The following is a 26,594-nucleotide window of genomic DNA, read 5'->3' on the forward strand; positions in this document are numbered from 1 at the left end:
CGAAGGTCAATATTATCTGTGTAGCTTTTTTCAGCTGAACTAATAAATAAAAACATTGTTATTACAAACTGCTGCTGTAATTTGATTATATTGATGTTAGGCTAGCTAGATGGAGCCTGGCTGGAGCTAGGGTTAAGTCTGGAGCTAGGGTCAGGGCTGGAGCTATGGTTAGGGCTGGAGCTTGGGTTAGGCCTGGAGCTAGGGTTAGGGCTGGAGCTAGGGTTAGGGCTGGAGTTAGGGCTGGAGCTTGGGTTAGGCCTGGAGCTAGGGTTAGGGCTGGAGCTAGGGTTAGGGCTGGAGCTAGGGTTAAGGCTGGAGCTAGGCTTAGGGCTGGAGCTAGGCTTAGGGCTGGAGCTAGGGTTAGGGCTAGAGCTAGGGTTAGGGCTAGAGCTAGGGTTAGGGCTGGAGCTAGGGTTAAGTCTGGAGCTAGGGTTAAGGCTGGAGCTAGGGTTAGGCCTGGAGCTAGGGTTAGGCCTGGAGCTAGGGTTAGGCCTGGAGCTAAGGTTAGGCCTGGAGCTAGGGTTAGGGCTGGAGCTAGGGTTAGAACTGGAGCTAGGGTTAGGCCTGGAGCTAGGGTTAGGCCTGGAGCTAGGGTTATGCCTGGAGCTAGGGTTAGGGCTGGAGCTAGGGTTAGGGCTGGAGCTAGGGTTAGGGCTGGAGCTAAGGCCGGCCCAAGGCATAAACGGACTAAGTGTGTGTCTCTCTCTGGCTCTCAGTCTTTACATCCTCAGTATTGAGACCTTTTCTATGGGGTCTATGGGGAATATATACAGGTATATCAGGTATATCAAATTCAATAGGGTGTCTCTCTTCTTCTTAAGTGTCTCTCTCTGGGTGGGCGTCTGATCCAGCTTCAGTATCACCATCATCTGGTCTTCGCCTGAGGAACTTTGGTAGCTTGAGCCACCGTGGTCCTGAGCTTCTCTCAGACTCAGCGATGGAGCCGATACCAGAACTCAGAGACCAGGTTCTGGAGCGCTGAGATCCAAACCAAGAACCGAGTCTAGAGCTTGTTTTGGATCCATATCCAGAGCTTCTCATGGATGATCTGTCAGATCCACTCACAGGAGGAGAAAACATACAGATACAGATGAGTAGTATTAAATATGATATCCTATTAAATAATGGATTGGTGACATCTATGCTTGGGTAGGGATTTCTTTGTCATCTGGTTATTTTAAAATGTTTTAAAACAAATGTGTGTGTTGTTATTGATCCCTGTCTGTTGTCTTTATTGATCAATACTCACTACTGGGAGGCTTCCACTCCATGCTCTGTGTTCTCCTGAGTGGCAGTGGTGTTGGTTTATCTCCACTGTCATAATGTTCACTGTTTCCTGCCACCATCTCCTCTATCTTCTCCAGCAGCTCTGTGACCTGAGTGCCATCACCCCTGTTGTTATTGTTGAGGACATGATACCTGTTCCCACATTTCTCAACAAGCTGCTGGAGGTACTGCCCTTCACTCTCAATGTACTGCTCAATGCTTGTGTCTCCCAAACAGTCCCCATTGGTGAATAGCAACATAGTGTGACTCCAGACTCTATCACTGAGAAGCTCCAGATGTTCCTCTAAAGATACATTGATATTTTCTTCAAATGAAAACTCCACATCTATGACCAGGAGGAGAGCCTGGGGTCCAGGGGGACACAGAGACGCACTGAGCACAATCTCCTGTTTAACCAGCTCAGACATGTGTTCAACAAATGCATATCTCGACCATCCTGGAGTGTCAACCACAGTGACCTGCCTCCCTGCTACTTCTCCCTGTCTCTTCAAACACTGAGTAGTTGTCCCTAACCCAAACTCTTCTCTGCCCAGGATGGTGTTTCCTGCTGAACTCTTCCCATCTCCTTTATTCCCCAGCAGCACAACCCTCAGCTCCTCTGTGGTGCCTGTAAAGAGAAGTGGTTTGCTACAGTCAGAGACAAAGTTGGGAATATTGGTCACTATTAACACAACACTGCATAGAGGTGCATAGATACTGCTCTGCTTCTTCACAATAGAATATGGGAATGGAGTGCTCAACCCGTTACCAAACTTCAGAGTGCAGTGTCACAAGGAGATACACAGAATGGAAGAACCAGCACTCGCTAGAAATACTTTATAAGGTTTTAATGCATACTGTAATTGCAGCAAGTGCTGTTTTTCCCTTTTTGCCCATGGAACACACACTCTGCTTCAGCTAATTTCATGTTCATAGGCTCTCTGATTACTTGAACTAAACGAGCGTTTCAGTACATTTGAAAAGGAAATTCTATTGGAAAGTGAAAACAGAGCCTCTGTGGACCCCAGCAGCACAACCCTCAGCTCTGAGAGATGGAGGGAGTCACCTGTCACAGACATATATGGAGAGTATCATATAGCCAACTGTTCATTAGTTAGACTTGGTAGTCAAGAAGAGTTTAGTTTTGAGTTAACCCCTGAACTGTACACTACACATCTCTAAAGGCCAATCCCACAGCTTCATAGCAAAGCATGGTGGGGATAACATTTTTTTTTCCAATAATTTCAAATATTTCAGAATGTAAAATAGACAAGTGTGATACAGAACATCTACATCAATGAAAGACATAAACCTACCTTTCATTGATCTGAGGGTCTCTCTCTGTCTCTGCACCTTCATCTGCCTCTGTTTCGCTCTCTCCGTCTCTGTCCTCCTCTTCTCCTCCACTGCCTGTGATAACTTCCTGTCTATCTCATAATGCCTGCCTCTGTTTCCTGCCACCATCTCCTCTATCTTCTCCAGCAGCTCTGTGACCTGAGTGCCATCACCCCTGTTGTTATTGTTGAAGACATGATACCTGTTCCCACATTTCTCAACAAGCTGCTGGAGGTCCTGCCCTTCACTCTCAATGTACTGCTCGATGCTTGTGTCTCCCATATAGTCACCATTGGTGAATAGCAACATAGTGTGACTCCATACTCTATCACTGAGAAGCTCCAGATGTTCCTCTAAAGATGCTTTCTCTTTATCTTTAAATGATAAATCCACTCGTATGACCAGGAGGAGAGCATGGGGTCCAGGGGGACACAGAGATGAACTGAGCACAATCTCCTGTTTAACCAGCTCAGACGTGTGTTCAACAAATGCATATCTCAACCATCCTGGAGTGTCGACCACAGTGACCTGCCTCCCTGCTACTTCTCCCTGTCTCTTCAAACACTGAGCAATTCTCCCTAACCCAAACTCCTCTCTGTCCAGGATGGTGTTTCCTGCTGAACTCTTCCCGTCTCCTTTACTCCCCAGCAGCACAACCCTCAGCTCCTCTGTGGTGCCTGTAAAGAGAAGTGGTTTGCTACAGTCAGAGACAAAGTTGGGAATTTTGGTCACTATTAACACAAGGAGATACACAGAATGGCAGAACCGGCACTTGCTAGAACTATTTTTTAAGGTTTTAATGCATACTGTAACTGCAACAAGTGCTGTTTTTTCCTTTCTGCCCATGGAACACAAAACTAGCATTTCTGTCAATACGTTTGGTACTAAGTTAAACCCTGAACTGTTAACTACAAACTTCTACAAGCCCATCCCACAGCTTCATAGCAAACCAAATGATGGGGCTGCCATTTGGTTAAATAAAAATTTGTTATAATTCAAGACTGTGCATAATAGACTGCAAATTACTATGCCACATTAGCTATTCATGTACTAGTTTTGGGCCCAAAGTGTAATATTAAGTTTGATTTGTTGACAGTGAAAATGTTATACAAATTGAAAGAAAAAAGATATTATTTCACACAATTACTCTTAATACAATAGGAGATATTTATAAACGCTCACCAAGATTTGAGGCCATGTTTGTTTTTGTTTTCCTCTCCTTGTGTCTGTACTCCTCTCTTGACTCTGAAGCACTGATTGACCAAAACATTAGATGAGATTGTTGTCATGTTTCTCAGTCTGGAACCAATGCTTAACAGCTCTAGAATATCAAACATGGACGAAAACGTCTCTATGTCAGGGGTGTGCAATCTTTCCACAGATGGTCGATGTGGGTGCCTGTTTTTGTTCTAATCAAGCAATAACACATCTGGATCAACTATTCAAAGAATGCAGCCTTGCATCACTTCAAATCCAAATTGTATTTGTCACTTGTCGCATATATATTTATTTGTCACTATTTGGCACTTGTCGCATACAGTTGTAATTGACATAGTGAAATGTTTTGGGATCTTGCTCCACGCTCAACAATTTGATTGGTGACTTAAATCTGGTGTGTTGCTGACTGGTTAAGAATGCCTGCCCTGCACCCACACCTGCCCTACATGAATAAAACCCAGAGAAAGTGAACTAAACAACAAGATCAGTCAGAGGAAAAGTTCACTTACCTCCCCTCTTCTTTGAGTCAAATGAAACACATGGATGTAAAGAGCCAGAGCACTGTGACACGAGGAATGGCGTTCAAAGGCTGCCTCTTCATTGATCTGCTCTGAGAACCACATGATCAAACCGGTTAGATGCTTACTGTACTTGCATGATAACCTACAACAGGAAGAGCCACTTTCACATGCACGCACACCCACGCACACGCACACACCTACTTTCCTCAATCAGGGATGTGCCAGAAATCAACTTTAGGAAAACTGCTTCTCTATCGTGTCAATGGCAGTTGCAAGCAGACAGTATAGCTAGGGAGGTTAAAGGGGCCATTGTTTGTGTTGAATGCAACAAAACACTGGAGGGCCTCCCCTTCACTGGTAATGTGCTACTGTCTAATGTTTGTCACCCCCCAGTGATTCCTGATAAGCACTGATCAAACTGGTCAGATGAGGAAGCTGGCTGGCACTGAGGGATGCCTGCATGCATACCTACGTTCTATCATAACAAACTCACACTCTGGAACTAGAGCTGCAATCATGGTTGTTCAGTTGGTAACTATTGAACAAAATGCATCTATCTATCTATCTATCTATCTATCTATCTATCTATCTATCTACTGTATGTGGTTAAGGTCCATGAAGGACCAATTATTGATGTTAAACATGAATTAAATCTCGAGAAAAGACCACTAGATACAGTATATGCAGTATTGACACAACTAAGCCATTGATTCAAATCAAATTAAACTTTATTTAAAGTGCACAAAAACATACATCACCACACACTTCACACAAATCAAGATAGAGGGAGAATTAATTACCCAATAAAATACATAACAATTCACGTGATATTCTTTAATGGTATGCATATTATTGCATGTCTGTCTATACATAAACCAATATCAATTACAGCAAAAGGGCTTGTGTCCTCTCCCTGTATGATGTGAATGCCAGCAGCATATAGCCAGAGAGTGGTTTACTGTCTTTGACAGGTGGCTCTTTAAGACTAGAAATGTCCTCCTTTGTCCCTCTGGGTTGACTGGGTTTATCTGGCTCAGCCAAGTCATACACATCTGACCTCTGCTGGTGAAACTTTAGGGCCACAACCACTAGAGGGGGCTACACTTTCTTTTTTCTTTTTTTTTGGAGGACTGATGGGTCCATTGAGTCCATCTTAATGCAAGGATAATAGTTAATGTCATTCTGGAATCAATGTCTTTGTTTTTATAGGGTCTCTGATTTGCCGACACCCACCGACGTGAAAGCAGTGCAGCGCTTTATTGGGTTCGTGACGTACCTTGCAAAGTTACTGCCAAAGCTCTCGGAGGTCTGTGAGCCGCTCCGCAGGCTCTTGGATAAGGACGTCATGTGGCACTGGTTGCCCAAACACGAAGATGCAGTGCGCGGAGTGAAGCGTATGGTCACCTGCACGCCCGTCCTCAAGTACTATGATATCACAAAGCCTGTCACGGTCCAGAGCGACGCCAGCATGACCGGGCTGGGGGGCTGTTTGTTACAAGGGGGACAGCCGGTGGCTTTTGCATCGAGGGCACTAACGCCGACAGAGCAAAACTACGCTCAGATTGAGAAGGAGTGTTTGAGCATAGTCTTTGCCTGCCAGAGATTCCACCAGTACCTGTATGGCAGGGAGGCTATCACTGCAGAAACAGACCACAAGCCGCTTATCACAATATTCAAGAAGCCGTGCCGTGGGTCTGACACCCCGTACGTGCAGCATGCTGTGTGCGCCGTGAACAGCACCCAGGCCGGGTATTCACAGCTGGACCAGGCGCAGCACCTGGACGTTACGGCTTTCAGATTCCACCAGATTGTGCAGCACACAGAGACGGATGATGTGCTTCAGGAGCTGGCATCTGTGATCCTCAGTGGCTGGCCAGACTTTAAAGAGGACACTCCGCTGGCAGTGCGGGAATACTGGCCCTTCAGAGACGAGCTGAATGTTCAAGACGGAGCGTTGTACAGGGGACAGTGCGTCGTCATACCAAAAGCCATGAGATCTGAGCTGCTCAAACGCATACACGCTAGCCACATTGGTGGGGAGGCGTGTTACAGACGGGCCAGGGATACGCTCTTCTGGCCGAACATGAGAGCGGAGATAAAGGACTTTGTGGCGAACTGCTCCGCATGCAATGAGTACGCACGGGTCCAGCAGAAGGAACCGATGATGTCGCATGACATACCGGTGCGCCCGTGGCAGGCAGTGAGTATGGACGTCTACTCATATGCGGGCAAGGACTTTCTCGTCATTGTGGACCAGTATTCGGATTTCTGGGAAATCGACCAGCTGCCAGATCTGTCTGCTGACACGCTCATCACGCGCTGCAAAGCTCAGTTTGCACGTTATGGGCAGCCAGAGAGGGTGGTCTCGGACAACGGCCCACAGTTTGCATGCGAACGGTTCAGGAAGTTTGCAGCGAGCTGGGGGTTTGCCCATGTCACATCCTCACCCCGACATCCTCGATCCAACGGCAAGGCTGAGTCGGCCGTTAAGATTGTCAAGTCACTCTGCAAGCGGGCGAAATTGGATGGCACGGATGCGTGGATGGCCATCCTTCACTGGCGCAACACACCCACAGAGGGGTTGGACAGCAGCCCGGCCCAGCGCTTAATGGCACGCAGGCTCAAAACTTCACTGCCCGTCGCGGACAGCCTGCTTGTGTGGTGGACGGAGTGGCAGAGAAGCTGCGGTGGAAACGGCGGGTCGCCAAGTCATTCTATGACACGTCTGCCAGAGACCTTCCAGAGCTGGATGTTGGAGATCACATTAGGATGAGGCCTCTGCCAGGTGATCGCACAGGGCGGTGGCGACGAGGCCAGTGCCTCCAGAGAGTCGCTCCCCGCTCGACGGCACACTGTACAGACGCAACCGAGTGGATCTGCGTGTTGCAGAGCGCTCAGCTCAAGCGCAACAGACAGACATTCTACGGTCTGAGCGGAGCAGTCCTGACCAGACCCAGGTCGCTGGGGAGACTGCCTCAGCCGAGACATGGATTGTCTCAAGTCGGGGGGAGACAGGCGGCGAGGTACATCCTCGTACACCAAGGGCACCGGCGACGCCGCAGGCCAGGGTGTCTACTCACGGAGTGGTCGCCTGTCACGGCCGCCACAACGACTGGACTTATGACTTTGAAAAAAAAATGGGGAAAAAAAGGAAGGGGTGAGTAAAGGGACAGCTCTTCTCGGACTGTTTTGACTTTGCCTCAGACGGCTGTACTGGACTGTTGTTCTTTGTTCAGAAAAAAAGAAAAAAAGAAAAAGGGAAATAATGCAATGTTGTAATGCTATTGTTAATGTTTGGGATTGTTATTGTCAATGGAATTGCAGACGGAGATGCAAGCATGTCATTTGCAAACAGCTAAAGGAAAGGAGATGTTACATATAGGCATATGTGTGGTGGCCTGGGAAAACCCTTTAAGCATAAAGTAATACAATCTTAACTAGAAGACACACAAATGGATCTGTCCCTCGCATACCGAAGAGGCGAGCAGACTAACACCGCATCACAAGCAGACAAACGAGACCGGCCGATCTGCATAGGCTCCTCCCCCGACCCGGAGGAGAAAGGAGTCGAGGGCAGCATGGGGGCAGCATTTTTCACCTTTTACTTTTTTTGACATGAAACATTAAAATGCTCATAACTTTTTAAAATAAAAACTTCTAATTCATGGAAATATAAAAAAATGAAAATGTCAAAATGCCACCATGTGAAGGGTTTTCCCAGGCCACCACACATATGTTAGTAGCCTGTGTTACAGGGACACATTAAGAGGATATTACACACATTAAGAGGATATTACATACCTGGGCTCCATCTTAGAGGCAAATCTTTCCGGAGATAAAATGGCAGCAAAAGTAATCAAAAAAGTGAACCATAGAACTAGATTCTTGTACAGGATATCCTCACTTGTCAGTAAAAACACACTGAGGACCCTATCAGGAGCTCTCATTCAATGTCACTTCGACTATGCCGTAACATCATGGTACTATAGAACCACAAAGGCCCATAAAACAAGACTCCAGACAGCCCAAAATAAACTGGTTAGGCTTCTGCTAGGCCTCAACCCTAGGACACATGCAGTGCACATGGAGTGCAGCAGCTTGCAATGGGCCTGGTCTTCAAGATACGCTACACCACAAAGACACCCAAGTACCTGTCAACATACTTCCAAAAAGTGAACAACGTCCACACATACAACACCAGAGGAAGCTCCACGAACCACGTTCAACCGCGTTGCACCACAAACAAGGGGTTAAACTCGTTTGCAAACTATGCAGTAAAAATGTGGAACGCCCTTCCTATAATCTTAAAGGAGTGCAAAACACTGCCCACCTTCAAAACCACTCTCAAAAAACATTTACAGGAGGCTGCAATCCGTAACTGGACCCTCTAAAACAACAAAAACAAAAACAAAAATCAGATTAAAAGACCCGAACTACCCACTGTACATACTTTGTGTTTTGTCCCCCGCCCCCACCTGTGGTGTATGTCCCCACCTGTCCTACCCGATACCTTATGTTTTGTTGTATTGTTCTTCCCATGATGGATGTACGTTTATCTTGTAGATAGTAATAGTTATTTGTCTGTATTATCTTGTAGATAGTACTAGTTTTTTTCTTATGTCTGTCTTACATGTAACGATGAATTGAAAATCAAGGACCCCAATTGAAATAAGCCAGTGGCTTTCTTGGGTTTTTATCCTTTTAGTTGACCTTGTATGTAATATGTACTTTCATGTACCTACTTCTGCAAACATTCTAATAAAGTTTTCAATCAATCAATCAAAACACCTAGGGGTGACCTGATAATGTTGCATGTAAGACCCGGATGTTGTATGTGGGCGTGCGCGGGAGGAACCGCAGTTTAATAAAAGTCATACTGAAACAGTTTGGGGTCGCTCCACCGCCAAAAAATCTCACTCCAAACTTTTGGTGAAACTTGGCAGCCCTGCAGATTCACCCAAGATGGCCGCCAGCCTAACAACACAACCAGACTCACCTAAGATGGCCGCCAGCCTTACAACGCAACCAGACTCGCCTAAGATGGCCGCCAGCCTTACAGCACAACCAGACTCAACTAAGATGGCCGCCAACCTTACAGCACAATCAGACTCACCTAAGATGGCCGCCAGCCTTACAACACAACCAGACTCACCTAAGATGGCCGCCAGCCTTACAACACAACCAGACTCACCTAAGATGGCCGCCAGCCTTACAACACAACCGGACTCACCTAAGATGGCCGCCAGCCTTACAACACAACCAGACTCACCTAAGATGGCCGCCAGCCTTACAAACACTCTCCAAGTATATCCAACTGCGGACATCACGCCTATCACCCGGAAGCTTGATGGACCATATTTGGTTGGAGTGGTTGTAGCGTGTCATCATACCGCGCCTGCATATTTGCATAGACTACGTCATCGCCTTACGACGGTATGTTTTTTTCAAATCATTTATGCAAGAAATGTTTATACTAAGGATAGTTGATTGTTGAAGTGACTGGATGAAAAGGTAATGTTGTGGCTTATATGCCTTGTTGTGATTTTAATAGATAGCTGGAACTCAGCCATATGTTTTACGTACCATTTTCTAGCATTGACTAATTTTAGATGCACTTGAATTCTACAGGGAAAGGAGGTTTTCATTGCTGACCTTCATGTAACCGCAACGTGGGTCCAGCCCCACAACTGTGATCCCATGAGCCATTTCCCAGTAAGTCAAATGATTGAGCCGGTATTTGAATAAGATAAACAGCTATGTAGACAACATTGTATCCAGCATTACAATTGGCATACCCTTCATGGGACATCAGCACATTAGCTGTGTTGGTCCTAAATACCTTCTTTTTTTTTTTACTTGATTTCATCAAGGTAAATTAAATGGTTTCCTAACACTAAGCCCCAAAAAAAAACACTACATGTATGAGAAAGGACTTCATCAAATGATCATGTAATTCATAATCATGCACACCCCAGTTAAGTGTTGGATAAAAATGATAAATGCAGTACATGGTTTTGAACAGGAACATGCTGATCAGAAGGATGCCTTTATCCTTCCACTGTGGGTTCCAGGCCACTTTGTCCTGTGTGTAATGGCACTTTTCCATCTGGGTCCCGCTTTAGCGCAGTTCGCATCACTTCGGGGTCAGGTCGGGTCACTTTTGATCTGTTCTGGTTTCCATTATACACACAGACCCGGAGCTAGTAGGAGGAGTAGAGGATAGTAGGCGGAGTTACGCGTCACACGCAGCCTGGCAAAAAGCTTCCGGGTGTACACAGCAACAGCAGTGATTTTTTTGGAGAGAAAGAGAAAGAGAGAGAGGAAGCTATGTACACATAATAAAGTCATGTTTTTTGAACCCTTAAAACCACTGCCTTCACTTGTCTGCTTTATGAACTGTAGTATCATCATCGGGAAACGCCGACAAGACGCGAATCTACCGGAATTTGACTCATGACACAGCCGGTGTTATTCACAGACAAACACGGTGCCGTTTGCGGGTTAATAACTTCGGTTTACCGGGGGTTAGGATAACAATTCAAACATGTCCGGAAAGAGGAGAAGCCAGGGAATTCAAAAGTTTTTGAATGGAGTCGATCCTCCACTCCTATCACCGTGGACACAGCGCGGAGCGAATTCCCTGTTAAAACCGGCATTTGACTCATGAGTGAATGGTTTTTGATTGATTGATTGAAAACTTTATTAGAAGATTTGCAGAAGTAGGTACATGAAAGTACATATTGCATACAAGGTCAACTAAAAGGATAAAAACCCAAGAAAGCCACTGGCTTATTTCAATTGGGGTCCTTGATTTGTGGTGAAAATGGCTGGACGGCTGCGGGCGAACTCCCGGTTCATCGAGTTTACGGTTAAAAGCATAACTTCTCGGGGTGTCAACACGGCGGTTAAGGGCTCAAAATGACTGTAGACAGATGGTGAAGTTAGCAAAGGAGTATTGTGTTTTTTTACCACCTCCACAGCCGGTGTTATTCACGGACAAACACGGTGCATAATAGCGATTTTTGTGTTGTGCTTGTTGTAAATAAAAGTTATATGATTCATTGAAATGACATTAAACTAAGATAATACGATGGTCAGCATAATTTTCCGAATCTTTATTAATAAGCTATTACAGAAAATGTAGTGACATTTTCCTAGTGAATGTGGTATTTTCAAGATGGCGGTTGTGAAGAAATAATATGGGATGGGACATGGGATGACGATTGTCCATTGACCAATCAACGGTGTGCAGCGTCACACGTCACACGCAGCCTGGCAAAGACACCCGGATATGAAATTAAAAAGACCCTGCACGGATGTGGGACCTGGGACCTGGGACCGAAGCAACCTGGACCGACGAATGGAAAAGGGGACCGAAGCGGGCTGACCTGGGTCAGCACCAGGTCAGCACCAGGTCTGCAACGTAGTGGAAAAGTGACTTAAGTGTACTATACCCATATATATATATACAGAGCATAACTTTATGGTGAATGAATGGTGAATGGTGCATGGTCTTTATTGTCATTGCTATAGTACAGGTACCAAACAACGACATTTGGGAGGGGTGGCTCCCCTGGTGCTAGGAAAGAAAAAAAAAAAAAAAAAGACAAGAAGGGAAAGGAGCTGGTTTACATAAATAAAGGCTATGTACACTATTCACTATACTATACTGTACAGATAAAACACTGTGCTGTACTCTATGCTATGCTATACCTATTCTAACATTTCCTATTTCTCTGCAACCTTATGTACCCTAGGGTTGTCATATTGCACATAGTGTTATTGCACATTCATTTAAAGTGTCGCAGTTTACAGGCTTGAAATGTACACATTTGTGCCTCAGCACTACACCTGATTTTTCAATCCAGCAGCTGCCATCAATCCGTCCAGACTGTCCAGGGCCCAGAACCTAGGTCTTTGCTGTGTTCAGGGCCTGGATGGCCCTGGGGTAGAAGCTGAGCTTCAGTCTGTTTGTCCTTGCGAACATGGTCCTGTACCGCCTGTTCGAGGGCAGCCGAGCAAAGTGTTCGTACCCAGGGTGGGATGGGTCTCTGGAGATCTTGGAGGCCTTCCTGAGGCAGCGTGTGTTGTACAGTTCTTCCAGAGAGGGGAGGGGGGCACCGGTGATCTTCTGGGCCGTTCTCACGACTCTCTGTAGCGCTTTCCTCTCTGCGGCTGTGCAGCTGGAGAACCAGTTGCAGATGCAGTAGGTGAGGATGCTCTCCACTGCGCAGCGGTAGAAGGCCACCAGTATCTCCTGTCTGGTGTGGTCCTTCCTGAGGACTCTCAGGAAGAAGAGCCGCTGTTGTGCCTTCTTGATGATGGCTGCTGTGTTGTTCTTCCAGGACAGGTCATCCTGTATGTGCACCCCCAGGAATCGGAGGGTTGAGACTCTCTCCACGCTCCCTCCGTCGATGAGCAGGGGCTGGACCTCAGATTTTTTCCTCCTGAAGTCCACGATGATTTCCTGGGTCTTTGACTGGTTCAGCAGCAGGTTGTTAACCTTGCACAGCTTGCTCAGCTGCTCTACCTCATCCCTGTACGCCGCCTCGTCCCCCCCCCGAGATGCAGCCCACCACGGTGGTGTTGTCTGCAAACTTTACGATGGAGTTGCTGGGGTGGACGGGGGTGAAGTCGTAGGTGTAGAGGTTGTAGAGGATGGGGCTTAGCACGCAGCCCTGGGGGGACCCAGTGCTGAGTCTGAGGGCTGTGGAGGTGTGGGAGCCCACCCGCACCCTCTGGGGGCGGTCGGACAGGAAGTCCTTGATCCATGCACATATAGAGTGTGATAGTCCCAGGTCTAGTAGTTTGGTCACTAGCCTGTCTGGAAGGATGGTGTTGAAGGCAGAGCTGAAGTCCACAAAGAGCAGTCTCGCGTAGCTGTTTCCCCTCTCCAGGTGGGATAGAGTGGAGTGGAGAGTCGTCGCGATGGCGTCCTCTGTGGACCTGTGGGCTCTGTAGGCGAACTGGTATGGATCCAGGTTGGGCGGGAGGCGTGTGACTATGTGGGCCCGGACTAGTTTCTCGAAGCACTTCATGATGATTGGTGTGAGTGCCACCGGGCGGTAGTCGTTTAGGCAGCTCACCGCGCTTTTCTTCTTATATGCAACATATGACATCCACAGTAGTAGATTATAAAGACATACAATGTAGTTGAGCATTTCTCAGCTTTAACCTTCATATGCCATTTGTTTGTGAGTTTGTGTCTATTGTATTACCCCCAGTGTCCTTTTTGCTTATTGCACTAGGAAAGCCGTGAGGTGTCATAGGGCACCAGTGAGTACAAAAACAAATCTACCCTTGCACTCGATCAAATGTCAGGACCCTCCTTTCATGACTTTTCCTAGATATGTGCGTTCTACCACCCAGCATCTTTACATTTTCAAAATCTAGTTAGTATAAAGCGTTTTTGCAGTATTTCTGTGTGTGTTTGTATATTTGCCTTGGAATTCGGCTGCCATCTTTTTCTCCAAGGCTGCAATTCTCTTTTATTTCAGCAGAGGTAGCAAGGGGACACACACTGTGCTCAAACTTCAGGCTTCAGTGCTGAATTAGATACAGTGGATAAGACAGATACGTATGTAACATAATGTGTTTATGTATAGGCTATATATAGCAATAGGGATACATAAGATATGTATATGTAGAGACAGTTATGAAAATGATAAACTGTACAGTTGTCTCCCAATCCCTTCAGATTTGTTGGAGCTGAGGTTTTTTTTTCACAGCGGGTTTACCCAAGTTCCATGCAATAGTGATAAGATATTATGATATGTGTAGCCTATGTACAGTTATGAATGATACACTGCACAGTATGTACCTATCAAGTTGTGTGGTGCATGCATAGCTCCCGCAGCAAAGTAATTGCAGTAGCCTACGTTTGATTATGCATGTACTCATCAATGAATAATATATAACAAACGGATATTTATAATATTGTATATAATGTATTTTTTGTATATCACTGTAGACCACGGTGCTAGTCTCCTAATCTCGCTACAGTTTGAGCGAGTCTGTAACTACTTTTGTTTCAGCCCATTCTTGCCTATAGACAACAATGTACAATCATTCATATTGAGTTTATTCACCCAATAAAGTAAAGATGAATAATACTGCCCTTCATCTTATTATCAGATGTTCAGTTATGATTAGACCTGTGTCGGCAATGATAATAATACACAACAGGCAAGACGGTTGTACCATAGATATACGCAGATTAATATTTGTAGATTCGTTTTCGAACATAGATAGGCCTAGTTGATTTTGGCAACATTGTAGTAGCCAATTGCAGAGTGTATTAATTATTTTGTTTGTTTGAATCCTCACTGTGTTCATGTTATAATGTTTAGTGAACGAACAATTGTTGGGTGAATAAACTGTCTCTTGCCACAAATTGGAATTCTCTTGCCGTGAAATGTGTACATCAAATAACATGATGTCGGCGATCTACTAGAACTGGAGCGGGACGACTGCAATGTACCATATATATCTGCCATATCATACCGTTTTATATTGAAAAATATGATGGTAAATAAATACATGTGGGACCGATGTATGATATGGCAGAGGTGTGGTGTGTATCAGTCTGTCTCGTTCCAGCGAGTCAACTCGTGTTGACTCAATAAGACATTATTGCGCTCTGCGCTGCGGGCTACATTTGATTATGTAATCATCAACGAATATTATATAACGAACGGATATTTATAATAGGCCTACAGTATATAATGTATTATTATTTTTATTCTGAGCAGTCCCACTCATAATAAAATACTGATGTTCTCATAATATAATTATAGATATAGCCTAGCTAAATCGTGTAGACTGCTATGGAGGTATATTGAAAAATATGATGATAAATAGGCTACATGTGGGATGGAGGTAAGGTGTGGGATGGCAGATATATGTATGATATATTATGGCAGTTTCTCGCGCCTGTCCCGCTCTGTTGTTCAAAGACTATAATATAAAACTTTAACTTTACTCTCATGTGCCGTGGGCTCTCGGAAAGCTGCGCATTGAATGTATTATGTATGAAAATAATGCAATAGGCTACATAGTAATAAGTGTGTTCATATGCAAACATACTCGAGAGATATGAGTTCAATCTGTAAACTGTTATCATCTCAATAGGACGGCCAATGTAATGCGTTGGTTTTTTGATTTTGCATTCCTTGTTTCGTGGTAAACAAATCTCTTTCTGATCGTCCCGTTCACAAAAACCTAAGGTGCATAAGTCACGTAATATGGCGAAATAAATGTTCGTTCAGACAATACAAGATATATTGAAAAATATGATGATGAATACATGTGGGATGGAGGTACGGGGATAATATGTGGCATGTCCGCTCGCCAACTAAAGCCCATTCTTGCCTATAGACAACTGTACAATCATTCATATTGAGTTTATTCACCCAATAAAGTAAAGATGAATAATACTGCCGTAATTTGGCCGTCATGCTCTGAGCAATCTCATTGGACGCGAGGAGCAGTTCCACAGCGCGGGTGGAGCAGCCCACGACAGGGGGGGGGAGGGAGTTGGAGAAGAGGTACGGTCGAGAGCGCTGCCTCAGCAGGTCGATCAGCGGTTTAGGTCCTACTGTGTACCCGCCTGAGAGACAAGATGGAGAAACACTTAAGCTGTCCTACTGTGTACCCGCCTGAGAGAAAGGATGGAGAAACACTTTTTATTTTTTATTTTTTATACTTTATTGCAGGGTTGTACATTACATTTCAAGTTCATTTCATACACTTTACAAGTTTTCTTCACTTGTCTAAGTTCATCCTGCATCATTTTTTTTTTTTTACTTTTTTTTTTTTAAAGAGAACAAAAAATAAAAAGATAAAGAATAAAGAATAGAGAGAAAATACAGAAAAAGAAGAGAGAAATTATAAGGATAGAGATAGAAAAGTAAGAGATAATAGGAGGGGGGTGGGATCGGTGAGGGGGGGGGGGTTCTTCCTACTCATTCATTCTGTCCATTTACTCCAGTTCATAGTGAATTGCTCTTCACGGTTTCCCACTTTATAAGTAATTCTTTCCATTTCTTTTATCTCTTCAACAGTTTTTTTCCAATTATTAACAGATGGTGGGTTTAAGTCCAACCATTTACGTGTAATTTGCTTTAAAGCTGCAATACGTAATATAGTGTACAAATATTTATCTCCCTCCCTGTGTATATCTAATGGAATAAGACCGAGTATAATATTGACTGGATGTATAGGATTTTGTAAGGTAAATGTATTTTTTATTTTTACTTGAACTGCCTCCCAAAACCTTTTCAATTTAGGGCATGTATAAAAAATGTGTGTGTGATTGGCTTCTTGTTCCGTACATTTCCTCCAGCATTCTGCGTTGCCTGTTGGCCTATATTTTGACAACATTTTCGGTGTTAGGAAGATCTTCATATTTATTTTCCAAGCAAATTCTTTCCAGAATTTTGATTGTGTTGTCTTAAATATTCTTTTGCATGCTTCTTTCCAATCTTCTTCCGTAATTGTTATTGCTAATTCGTTTTCCCATTTTTCTTTAGTGTTATCTTCTTGTATCTTGATTTCTTGCATGATTTTGTAAAGTTTTGAGATTTTTGTCTTTTCGCTGTTTCTATTTTTGCTCAGATATTCCATCAGTATATGTGATCTTTGTTCCTGTCTCCTCTGTTGTGTTATAAGGTAGCTTCTAATTTGTAAGTACTTAAAGAAATGGCTATTATGTAGTGACTACATTATGGGTTCATGTTCTCCTCTTGCTGTTGGTTGTGTAGTGGGAGGGAACCAGTTCTGGCACTAGGGGCAGAGGGGAGGATTATTAACGTTGCAACTTCCTGTTTAGACACAAGAGTTTTGGTGATCGATTTCCTGGTCCTGTACGGAGAGTACAAGTTGTTATTTTGATTAAACAGTTATCATTACGTTGCCTACGTCTTTCCTTTTTCCTCCGGCACTACACTGGTGACCCCGACGTGGATTTTTGTTAACGTAATTGTGTACAAAAACCAGCGAGCGAACATTACAATCCTGCAAAATGTCCGGGCGAGGAAGACGTTCAAACCAGCGGCAGCCATCACCATCCCCTGTCAGGGTAACGCGTGGTGCGCACACTCCCACTCTCAAGCTACCAGAGTTCTGGGACTCAACGCCTGCTGCATGGTTTGCTATTGTAGAGGCACATTTTAACAAAAGTGACATCGATGACGACGACGACCGGTACAACCATGCTGTGGCAATGTTGGGCAGCTCCACCGCAGCTCGAGTGGTAGGTTTTTTGTCTGCTCCCCCGACGACGAACAAATATGAGCGCCTCAAGGCCCTGCTTCTAGAGACATTTGAACTGTCCACTGCGGAGAGGGTGCGTCGCCTATTTGCCATGTCGGACTTGGGTGACGAGAGGCCTTCTGCGCGCATGGAGAGGATGCTAAACCTGCTCGGTACAGAAGACCCCATGATCCTCTTCACAGAGCTGTTCATGCGCACATTGCCAGCTCAAGTTAGGATGGCGCTGGCCAACACCGCCATCATGGAGCCCCGCGCCCTGGCCAGGGAGGCGGACCGGTTCGTCTTGGCCATGCCTCAACGGTCCCCCGACCTGCTCGCTCCCGCGGCCGCCCCGCCACCCGACCGTCGCAGGAGAGCGAAGGATGACGCCAGACCTTCTGGCCAGCAGGGTAACGCTGCGGGCCATTGTTTCTACCACGCCACTTTTGGCGCCAAGGCCAAACGGTGCCGCTCACCCTGCACCTTCGGACCGACGGGAAACGGCGGGGCCGGCACTCAGTAGTGGCCCTGAGCGCTGGCGTCACCAACAGGCTGCTCTTCATACAAGACACCGCCTCTGGTCGCAGTTTCCTTTGTGACACAGGTGCCCAGTGGAGCATCATTCCGGCAGAGAGATCGGATGTGGCGAAGGAGGAGCGTGGTCCGCAGTTGGCAGGCGCGGACGGCACACCTATCTGCTCTTATGGCACTAGGGCGGTGGACGTGTGCTTCGGAGGGCAATGCTTTTCGTGGGATTTTGTCATAGCGGCTGTCACATTTCCCCTCCTTGGTGCGGATTTTCTGTGCGCCCACAACCTGTTGGTGGACGTGGGGAACAGGCGCCTGGTCAACTCACAGACTTTCGCTTCCTTCGCCTGTACGCAGGGGGAGGCGGTCTACAGCGGGTGGTCCAATACGCTCGCCGAAAGTGACCAGTACCTTCGGCTGCTCGCCGAATTCCCCGACCTTACCAAGCCCACCTTCTCCGCGCCCACGGTGAAACACGGAGTGGAGCACCACATCGAGACCGAGGGGCCTCCCCTCCACGCCAGGGCCAGGCGCCTCAACCCGGAGAAGCTGGCCATCGCCAGGGCGGAGTTTGCGCATATGGAGCAGGTGGGCATCGTTCGGCGCTCGAGCAGCCCCTGGGCGTCTCCCCTGCACATCGTCCCTAAGTCAGACGGCGGGTGGCGCCCATGTGGGGACTACCGCCGCCTCAACGACGCGTCCAAGCCTGACCGCTACCCGGTCCCACATGTCCAGGACTTTTCAGCGAACCTGGCAGGCAAACGCTTCTTCTCCAAAGTGGACCTGGTACGGGGGTACCATCAGGTGCCGGTGCACCCCGAGGACGTCCCTAAGACGGCCGTAATCACGCCATTTGGACTCTTCGAGTTTCTGCGGATGCCGTTCGGCCTGAAGAACGCGGCGCAGACCTTCCAACGCCTCATGCACTCGGTGCTCCGGGACCTACCATTCCTCTTCGTCTACTTGGATGACATCCTCGTCGCAAGCACCACGGAGGAGGAGCACCTGTCCCACCTCCGGGCCCTTTTCACACGGCTCAGCCAACATGGGCTGATTGTCAATCCGGCGAAGTGTGAGTTCGGACGGAACACCATCGACTTTCTCGGGCACCGGGTCTCCGCAGAGGGGGTGACCCCCCTCCCCTCGAAGGTGGAAGCTGTCGCTGCTTTCCCGCGCCCCAGCACAATCAGCGAGCTCAAGGGGTTCATCGGGATGGTAACCTTCTACTATCGCTTCCTCCACCACATCGCTCACATCCTGCGGCCTCTGTACGATGCCCAGAAGGGCAAGACTCTGAAGCAGCCGGTGGACTGGACGGCGGAGCGTGTCAAAGCCTTTCAGGACACCAAGGCGGCCCTGGCCCGCGCTGCCATGTTGGCCCACCCCTCGCCCTCGGCACCCACTGCTCTCACCACGGACGCCTCTGACTTTGCTGTGGGAGCGGTGTACGAACAGTGGGTTGGGGACGCCTGGCAGCCTCTTGCATTCTTCAGCCGCCAGCTGTCTCCCAGAGAGCAAAGGTACAGCACATTCGACAGGGAGCTCCTCGGGCTGTGGCTTGCTGTCAGACACTTCCGTTTTTTACTGGAGGGCCGCGAGTTTACGGCCTACGTGGACCACAAGCCACTCACGCACGCCATGTCCAAGGTGGCGGAGCCGTGGTCCGACCGCCAACAGCGCCAGCTCGCCTACATATCCGAGTTCACCACAGACATCCAGCACGTTGCTGGGAAGTCCAACCAGGTCGCGGATTGTCTCTCCAGGGCGGTGGTTGGTGCGGTCCAACTGGGTTTGGACTACGCGCGCATGGCTGCAGACCAGGCCGCCGACCCCGCCGTCCAGGCTCTCAAGTTGTCGGACACAGGACTGCGCCTAGAAGAGGTGGTTTTCGGTGACGCAGGGGCCACGCTCCTGTGCGACGTCTCCATGGGTCAGCCACGACCGGTGGTCCCCGCCAACTGGAGGCGCCCCGCCTTCGAGGCGATACACGGCTTGTCTCACCCTGGTAGGAAACCGTCCTCACGGCTGGTGTCAGAGAAATTCGTCTGGCATGGGCTCAAGAGGGATGTGAGGGCCTGGGTAGACACGTGCATCGCCTGCCAGCGCGCCAAGGTGCATCGACACGTCAAGGCCCCCCTGGAGCAGTTCTCTGTGCCTGAGCGGAGGTTCGATCATGTAAACGTGGACCTGGTAGGGCCGCTGCCCCCCTCGCACGGATACACCTATCTCTTTACCATGGTGGACAGGACGACTCGCTGGCCGGAGGCAGTTCCGCTCTCCTCAACGACAGCCCCCGACCTGGCCCGGGCGTTCATCGCGGTGTGGGTCTCCCGCTACGGCACCCCTGCTGATCTCTCCTCTGACCGTGGCTCACAGTTTACTTCAGAGCTGTGGGCAGCGGTGGCGGAGAATCTGGGGGTCAAGCTCCACCGCACAACCGCCTATCACCCGCAGGCGAACGGGCTCTGTGAGCGTTTCCATCGATCCATGAAGGCCGCCCTTCGTGCCAGCCTCACGGACAGCAACTGGCTTGACAAGCTGCCGTGGGTCATGCTGGGGCTCAGGACAGCGCCTAAGGAGGACCTCCAGTCGTCGTCCGCTGAGCTGGTGTTTGGACAGCCGCTGCGGGTCCCCGGTGACTTCATTCCCAAGTCAACGGAGCCCTGGTCCGCCGCCGCTCAGCGCGCCTCCCTGCTGGACAGCGCCAGGACCTTCGTCCCGGTCCCGACTACGCAGCATGGTGTCCCTACTTCGAGGGTGCCCCCGGAGCTGCACTCAGCGAGGTTCGTTTTCATTCGTCATGATGGCCACAGGACTCCACTACGTCCTCCTTATGACGGGCCTTTCCGTGTCATCGAGGCCGGAGCCAAGAACTTCATGGTTGACATGGGGGGTAGGCCTGAGTGTGTGTCCGTTGATCGCCTCAAACCGGCCCACTTGGACCTTGAACTGCCCCTGGACTTGGCCCTGCCACCGCGCAGAGGCCGGCCTCCAGTCCTACCTCCCCTGCAGCGCCCTGGCCATTCCCCCCTCCGACCCCGACAACCCCCCGCAGCTCGCGAGCCCCCGGTCGTCACTGCCCCCCGTCCTTCCCTGCAGGAGGACGTGATGGGCGATGTCACACCTCCTCCCGCACCTCCTGACTTTACCTACGATCGTAGGGGCCGGGCCATACGCCCTCCTCGCCGTGAGGATTTCCAATATTGAGGTGAACACTGGGGGGGCTGGTGTAGTGACTACATTATGGGTTCATGTTCTCCTCTTGCTGTTGGTTGTGTAGTGGGAGGGAACCAGTTCTGGCACTAGGGGCAGAGGGGAGGATTATTAACGTTGCAACTTCCTGTTTAGACACAAGAGTTTTGGTGATCGATTTCCTGGTCCTGTACGGAGAGTACAAGTTGTTATTTTGATTAAACAGTTATCATTACGTTGCCTACGTCTTTCCTTTTTCCTCCGGCACTACAATTACTTATATTAAATTTATTAACTAAGGTTTCAAATGAGTCTATCATGTCATTTGTAACCATTTGTGAGTACACCTGGATGGAGAAACACTTAAGCTGTCCTACTGTGTACCCGCCTGAGAGAAAGGATGGAGAAACACTTAAGCTGTCGCTTCAAAACCATTTAACATAATGACATCAACCTGACACTTTCTGAACACAGATCCTGATCATTGCGTATTATCAGGTTCATTGTCATTCATTGACTTGCTGACATTGTCCATGTGGTACAGTACGTTATGAGTGCGTGTATGGTTGTTATTGAACGCAGTTCTCCCTGTTTTAACATGTAAGCGGTAGCGAACCAATTTCCGAGCAATCTTTGAATAAAGTCTTGAATCTTGGAGCTTGAGCATGCATACTGGTTATGAGGATAGAAGCACACCTACCAGCTGCACCCCCCAGAGCTTTGCCCAGTGTGGAGTTGATGATGTGAACCTTGTCCATCACCCCCATAAGTTCATCTGTACCTCTGCAAACATTGAATTACAATAATACAGCTGCTGGTGAAAGGGGTAACAAGCCCCACGCTAGTCAACTAACATAGCTTGTTTGAGCCTGTATGAGCCTGCTAACAATGTAAAGTAGTGTTATAGTTAACTAGGTAGCAGTGGGGATTACTCACCGAATCCATTGCATTGCAATATTTTGGTTTGACTAGCTAGTGTGTGTTGTGATTTTTCCAAATAAAAGTCGGAACATTTTGATTGGTTGCCGACTTGTTCCCCCTTTCCCCAGCCGCTGTCACATATGGGGTGGGTCCCAATCGTCTCTACTCTACTCCTCGCATCCTCCCTCCTCGCCTCCTTCAAAAAAACGCACAGGATGAAAAGATCCAAGGTTCCTCCCCTTAGATATTCTCCTCCGTTGTGTGTTGGGGAAGAAAGGGAGGAGAAAAGGATGGGAGAAATAGAGGAAAGACTATTGGGCCCCACCCTACAGTATCAGCATTCATTGGCCACAAACCATCATTCTCTTCAGTATTAACAGTGGAAATGGGGGATATAGCATTTTCGAATTAAACTCTTCAAGTGTTAACAATAGGAGCCAAAAACACACACGTGTTTGATAGCATTCCTCATTCCATTCCATGCATTTACAATGAGCCTGTACTCCGATTTCTACCTCCACAAGCCTCCACCGAGCACCACATAATATGGTGTGATGACCAGTGGATTCAAAATCCATAATTTCTTCCTCTTTCCTTCACTCACCTGCCCCTTGGGCCCATGAAGCCCGTGGCGTGGCATTCGTCGATGAAGACCATGGCTCCGTACTGCTCTGCCAGCTGACAGATGCCCTTCAGGGGCGCCACGTCTCCGTCCATGGAGAACACGCCGTCTGTGACGACCAGGCGAAGACGGGATGACTGGGGAGGAGAGAGCCGTGGTTACTAACGATTGCAAAGCCTAGTAGTGCATTAACACTGAGATCCATAGGCCTAGGCCTAGGGTAACCCCCTGCCCCCCCCATCTCAAATGTTTGTGTTTCAAGCTTCATGGAATTCATGAGGGTTCTACATGACATGCTTTATGACACTACGGCTGTGTTCTATATCCACACTACCATACCCAGGGTTCTCCCCGGTCATTTTGAACAAAGTGGAGCTGGATTGGATTGTCAAAACCGACAGAAAAAAATTCAGCTAAAACGCTGCATTAACAGAGGAACATAATAGTGCATTCACTTTTGTTTTTCACAACGACATCATTGAAATTGAAATTCATCATTCAAATTCATTTGAAATTGCAGAGATGTCACCGTAAGGGAGGACAGGGTTGAGAAATCCGCTCACCGCAAGACACCGCAAATGCAGCCCATTTGACTAATTTCCCCTCAGTCAGAATCCTGCATAACAACTATCTCAGGGAGATTATGTATTTCTATGTATAGGAGAGTGGTACAGTTACAGCGGTCCCTTCACCTGGGCCTCTTTCAGCTGGGTCTCCAGGTCACCCAGGTCCATGTGTTTGTATCGGAACCTCTTGGCCCGACACAATCGGATCCCGTCAATGATGGAGGCATGATTCAGCTCATCAGACAGCACTGCATCGTCTGGGCCCAGCAGCACCTGTTAGAATAAAATAGAATAAAACGTTATTGTCCATCCAACGATAAAAACAACAACAACAAACTACATCATATCATACAGAACATCATACACATTATACCATCACATCATAGAAGGATGTACATTTAAAAGTGTTGGGACCTAAATGATGATATTGGATGATGCACTTGACTGCTGGAACAATCCACAAAACACAACACAGTTCTGGTGCCGCTCAAACAATTTAAAATGTTGATTGAGGATCTCTTTGGTGAAGGACATGACTGTTTCTCTTGGTATAACATATACTAATGTTGTTGTTTTATATGACGCTTGATTTCGGTATTTTACTGTGTTGTATATTTAATGTGTTGTTCTGAAATCAGAAATATTTATATAGTGGACAAGCTGCATCAGAAGAGGCCTTGGTCTCAGTGTGTTCCCTGTATAAATAGAAATAAAATGATGATGATAGTATGAGAGCGATATAATCACAAATCACTGTAATCGAGAGAGTCAAGAACCTCAAAGAGCCCAGCGTTGGCGTCGAAACAGCTGGCATACAGGATGCAGTCCTCCCTTTCATGAAACTGGGCCTGCTTCTGCTCCAGGTCTTTGTGGAGGCTCTATGGATCACATTTACCACAGAGTAAGAAGAGACTCGGAGAGAGTCAAACAATCACAGAGCAATCGATCTCTCCATGTCAACTAAATCCAGTAAAATACCAAGCGTGTATTACACACTACAGGGCCGACCCGAATCATACTGAGTTGGCTTGGATATATTCTTCTTTCCTATTTCCTTTCCAGCACTGTTTCAGTGTTTTCACTGGATTCAGAGTCATCAGGACAGGACAGCCCAGTACAGCTCAGCTTGGGTCAGATCGGTTCAGCTCTGTGGTGTGAATTTGTGTACACAGTAAGTAAGCAGTCTTTCAGATGACCTGTGTGCCACAGATGAATCTCACTGAGCTCAAGCCGGCGCCGTACTTCTTCAGGGCCTCTATCCCTGCCTCGACCACCAGAGGATGGCTGGACATGCCCAGGTACAGTAGTTGTTGGCACAGAAATTCAGTATGTCTGCACAGAGAGAGAGGGAGAGACATGGAGAGAGAGCGAGAGAGAGATAGAGAGATGGAGGGAGAGAGAGAGAGAGAGATCGGATTGATGTCAGACAGAGAGTAAAACCGTTAGGTAAGCATTTTTAGGCTGGTCTTCAAAGGGCACAAAGTGACAGGACAACGACCAGTGACCTTGCTTGACCGGAGGGCTGAGTAGGTAGGAGAGTTTATTGGACTTGTTTTTCTTGTTGTTTATTTTGTCCTAAACCATGGGTCCTAAGAAGGCACTGACAACCGAGGAGGGCGATGAAATTAAGAGGTCGCTGGACTTCTTGACAGAGGAGATTTCCACTGTCAAACTACAGCAGAAAGCCATCTTGGACCTGGTGGAGGAGGTGAAGGCTCTCCGCCTCCAGAACGCTGAGAAAGACCAGCGTCTGGTGCACCTGGAGAACAGAGTGGCGGATCTGGAGCAGATCTGGAGCATGGGGAACTGGAACTGAGAACATTTCAATACACGGACCATAATTTACTAGACTTGGAAAATGACATAGATCCGGAGAATAATTTCTTCTACAACATCAACGACAACTGCAGCTACTACACAGATGAACAGTACAACCAGACCATTAAAACGGACAGCAAATTATCAATAATCCATTTCAATAGCAGAAGCCTGTATGCCAACTTTAATTACATCAAGGAATATTTAAATCAATTCACAAAACCATTCAAAATAATTGCCATCTCGGAAACATGGATCAATGCTGATAAAGGAATGGATTTTGAACTGGATGGGTATGAAGTTAACTGTATAAATAGAAAGAATAAGAGTGGAGGAGGAGTGGCTTTGTATGTGGACAATAACTTGAATTACAAGGTGGTAGAAAGTATGACAACTGTGATTGACAACTTATTAGAATGCATAACAATTGAAATATGTAAAGAAAAAAAGAAAAATGTAATAATTAGCTGTATATATAGAGCACCAGGCTCTAGTGTTGAAGCATTTAACGACTGGATAGAAAAAATGTTTTCAAAAACTAATCAAAAAGTTATCTTCATCTGTGGTGATTTCAACATTGATCTGCTAAATCCAAACAAGCACAAAATGACAGATGAATTTATTAATACAATGCATAGTATGAGTTTATATCCAAAAATCACCAGACCCAGCAGAATCACACCCCATTGTGCCACTTTAATCGATAACATATTCACCAATGACATTGAAAACAATACAGTGAGCGGTCTATTAATCAACGATATTAGTGACCACCTACCAGTTTTTTCAGTCTATGACTGCAATTACAAGAGAAATCAGCCAGATGAAAAACTAAAATACAGACGAGTGAGGACAGAGGAAACCATGAATGCATTAAAGAATGACTTACTAGCACAGCATTGGGAAATTGTATATAAAGAAAATGATACTGACAATGCATATGAATCATTTTTAAGAATATTCACTTCATTATATGAGAAAAACTGTCCATTAAAACAATATAGCAGAAAACAAAAATACACAGACCGACCATGGATCATAAAGGGACTACAAAATGCCTGTAAAAAGAAAAATACACTTTACAGAGAATTCATTAAACAAAGAACTAAAGAGACAGAAAATAAATATAAAAAATATAAAAATAAGTTAACAAATATTATAAGGGTATGTAGGAAGGAATATTATAGCAAAATATTGAATATTAACAAAAACAATATTAAGGGAATATGGGACATATTAAATAGTATTATTAAAAATGGTTCTAGACAACAGAGTTACCCTCAATATTTTATTGATAACAACATTATAAAGGATAATATGCATGATGTGGTTAATAGCTTTAATGATTTTTTTGTA

General features: G+C 46.7%; 1 protein-coding gene and 1 pseudogene across 2 annotated transcripts; both read right to left on the minus strand.

Annotated features, from left to right (window-relative positions):
* Positions 1–1,238: 1,238 nt before the first annotated feature.
* Positions 1,239–5,687, minus strand: LOC308150650 (GTPase IMAP family member 9-like; the record flags this gene model as incomplete). Its single annotated transcript, XM_080523458.1, has 3 exons — positions 1,239–1,631; positions 2,620–3,298; positions 5,617–5,687. The coding sequence occupies 3 exons, from the start codon at positions 5,685–5,687 to the stop codon at positions 1,239–1,241; spliced, it is 1,143 nt and encodes a 380-aa protein (XP_080379584.1).
* Positions 5,688–14,370: 8,683 nt separating this feature from the next.
* Positions 14,371–25,259, minus strand: LOC308150651 (2-amino-3-ketobutyrate coenzyme A ligase, mitochondrial-like; annotated as a pseudogene). The gene is made up of 8 exons: positions 25,022–25,259; positions 24,617–24,752; positions 24,197–24,298; positions 23,547–23,693; positions 22,837–22,991; positions 22,012–22,094; positions 15,752–15,948; positions 14,371–14,385 (listed from the first exon to the last, which is right to left on the minus strand). The product of its transcript is annotated as a 2-amino-3-ketobutyrate coenzyme A ligase, mitochondrial-like (transcript).
* Positions 25,260–26,594: the final 1,335 nt, after the last annotated feature.

The sequence above is a fragment of the Nansenia antarctica genome (genome assembly GCF_963989245.1).
Source record: "Nansenia antarctica genome assembly, chromosome: 2".
Taxonomy (NCBI): Eukaryota; Metazoa; Chordata; class Actinopteri; order Argentiniformes; family Microstomatidae; genus Nansenia; species Nansenia antarctica.